The sequence below is a fragment of the Malus domestica genome, chromosome 09 (assembly GCF_042453785.1).
Source record: "Malus domestica chromosome 09, GDT2T_hap1".
Classification (NCBI taxonomy): domain Eukaryota; kingdom Viridiplantae; phylum Streptophyta; class Magnoliopsida; order Rosales; family Rosaceae; genus Malus; species Malus domestica.
The window spans coordinates 5,244,017-5,246,334 of record NC_091669.1 but is presented as its reverse complement, the minus strand read 5'-3'; the positions used below and the strand labels follow the sequence as shown (position 1 = coordinate 5,246,334).

Sequence of the window (2,318 nt, the reverse complement as noted above, 5' to 3'; positions counted from 1 at the left end):
AAAATCCCAAGGACCAAATTAAAAGCTCCGCAAATATAAAAACCATAGAAAAAACCCTTTTAAGTTTTGCGGTGCGGTTTCATATGTTCAAAACCGAAATTAAACCTTTTTTCAAACTCTGGTTGGTTTCAAACTGAAATCGTTTCAAAATGGCAAAACCGAATCGTTCAAGGTCTAATTTTGTTCATATTTCAGTTTCGGTTTTTGGTTCCAAGTGTCGATCCCTACGCACCTCTGTTAGACCATCTCTAACCGTTGGAATACAAATTTAAGTTTTAATCTAGAAACAGTTTTTCTGCTCCAACTCTTTTGGCTTAAAATTTTAGCCCTATATTATTAAAGAATAAATTTAGGCTATTTTTTTTAAAATTAACTTTAAAAAAAATATGTAGACTATCATAAATTAATTTTATAAATATGGGGGAGATCGACGAAGCAAGAGATAGACTATCATAAATTAATTTTATGAATATGGGGGAGATCGACGAAGCAAGAGATAGTTTCGATAGATGGAACAGGGACGATATCTTATCAAAAGAGCAAGAATGGCGATGGTGCAGTTGAGGTTGGGTTGGTTTTGGAAAAACGTTATATGGAGGCTTTTGCTTATCTATTTGCTGAAGGTCTTGAAGAAGAGTTAAGCCGTATGTAGTAGCATACTACTAAAGCTTTGTGTGTGAGATTTTTCTCGGTTTATTTTGTATCTCGTACTGATTTTTCTCGGTTTATTTTGTGTTCCGTACTGTGATTTGCAGATTAATAAAAATGGTTTTCGATTTCATTTGTCATAAGAAAAATGAAGAAACACTGGTGCTGGAGAAAAAATCATTGAAATTATTAGCATACACGGTCAGACCTTGTTCTTGCTTCAAATCTCAAGTTTAAAAAACATCAACCCAATAACAAACAATCACAAAACAAAACACAGGGACACAAAAGGAGCATACTCTCAGTTGAATTGTTTTTGTATGCGTTGTATTGTGATTTGCAATTAAGTAGAAATGGCTTCCGATTTCATTTGGCATAAAAATAAAAATAAAAAATTAACAAACAAATATAATTGAAATTATTAGCGTAATGTTCAATGAACAATAAGCGATTACATGATCAGACCTTGTTCTTGCTTCAAATGGCAAGTTTAAGTAAAAGATCAACCCAAAAAAAAAAAAATAGAATCACAAAACAAAAACAGGAACACAAAATTTGGGAGGAATCAGACGGATGAGATCTCCCATCACCTTAGCTTCTTTTGTTGGCTCCAACTGCATCCTTGACGGAGTCAGCTGCTCCCTGTGCCTTCTCCATCATTTGCTGACCAGCCTGCAAAAACATACATGCAATTACAACATGCATATGCAACGCATAATAAGTGTAGACGACGATTCTTTATTAAATGACGGATTATTGATACAGTACCATTAAGACGTTGATATCATTGCACATAACATGTCAATAATATAGCGCATTGACATGTTATTGGTACAAAATTATTCCTTGGCAAAGAACGGATGTAATGTACGTAGAATTAACAAAAGGAACAAGAAGTTCAAACCCCTTGGGCAGATTCCTTGGCAGATTGGGCAGCATTGCTCATTTGGTCCATCATGCCACTGGCCTTTTCCTGTATATTAAAATTGCAAAAGCACATGATCATCTACCATCAAAACGACCAACAAACTTTTAACCAAAGTGCTTTTCTAGACAGCTGCTTTTAGACTCACCTGAGCTTGGCCCTTGGCCTGGCCAGCTTGTTGGCTCATGTTCTGGGATTGGTTCATCTTGATAAAGTATAATTCTCTTTCTACACAAATACACACAAGAAAATATGAGGCAGCTGAAAAATGCTTACAACTTCCTTATGATGATGAAATGTTGAGGTTAGTGAGGGGGATTTTATAGCTTTTTCAGCTCCATTCATTGCTCGACACATGTTGAGCAAAGTTTAGACTCAAGCCTAAAGACCAGGGCCGCTTTTGATTAGGGTTTGAGTCATTCTCTCATGAAAAAGCTAATTAGTTACGAATTTAGAGAGGGTTGTTTGCAGACAGGCTAAATTATGGCCTAATTTATCGACTTTGAACTTAAATTTAGGCAGCTTACAGAGTAAAAATAAAATGTCAAATTTCCATATGCACAGTTTAATTACTCATGGCAAAAACAAGAGAGTAGGCCACTTCAAGTTAGTTAAGTTAGTTTAATTCTATGTCTTATGCTTAGTTTAATTCTATGTTTTAGGCTCCATTCTCTCCTATACTAAAATACAAACAAGCATCTTCACCAAAAACAAAAAATACAAACAAGCATGAGAGTACGGTATT

At 35.0% G+C, this 2,318-nt stretch overlaps 1 protein-coding gene across 1 annotated transcript; it reads right to left on the bottom strand.

Annotated features, from left to right (window-relative positions):
* Nucleotides 1-1,043: 1,043 nt before the first annotated feature.
* LOC103442479 (stress-induced protein KIN2) lies at nucleotides 1,044-1,879 on the bottom strand. Its single transcript, XM_008381267.3, has 3 exons — nucleotides 1,722-1,879; nucleotides 1,553-1,621; nucleotides 1,044-1,320 (listed from the first exon to the last, which is right to left on the bottom strand). The coding sequence occupies exons 1-3, from the start codon at nucleotides 1,776-1,778 to the stop codon at nucleotides 1,240-1,242; spliced, it is 207 nt and encodes a 68-aa protein (XP_008379489.1). The 5' UTR covers nucleotides 1,779-1,879; the 3' UTR covers nucleotides 1,044-1,239.
* Between the last annotated feature and the right edge of the window lie 439 nt (nucleotides 1,880-2,318).

Excerpts from the sequence above, each read along its gene's own strand:
- LOC103442479 (XM_008381267.3), bottom strand. The coding sequence starts at position 1,778 with ATGAACCAATCCCAGAACATGAGCCAACAAGCTGGCCAGGCCAAGGGC. Across the intron at positions 1,622-1,721 it reads AGGCCAAGGGCCAAGCTCAG|GAAAAGGCCAGTGGCATGAT; the intron begins GTGAGTCTAAAA and ends TTTAATATACAG. Across the intron at positions 1,321-1,552 it reads CCAAGGAATCTGCCCAAGGG|GCTGGTCAGCAAATGATGGA; the intron begins GTTTGAACTTCT and ends ATGTTTTTGCAG.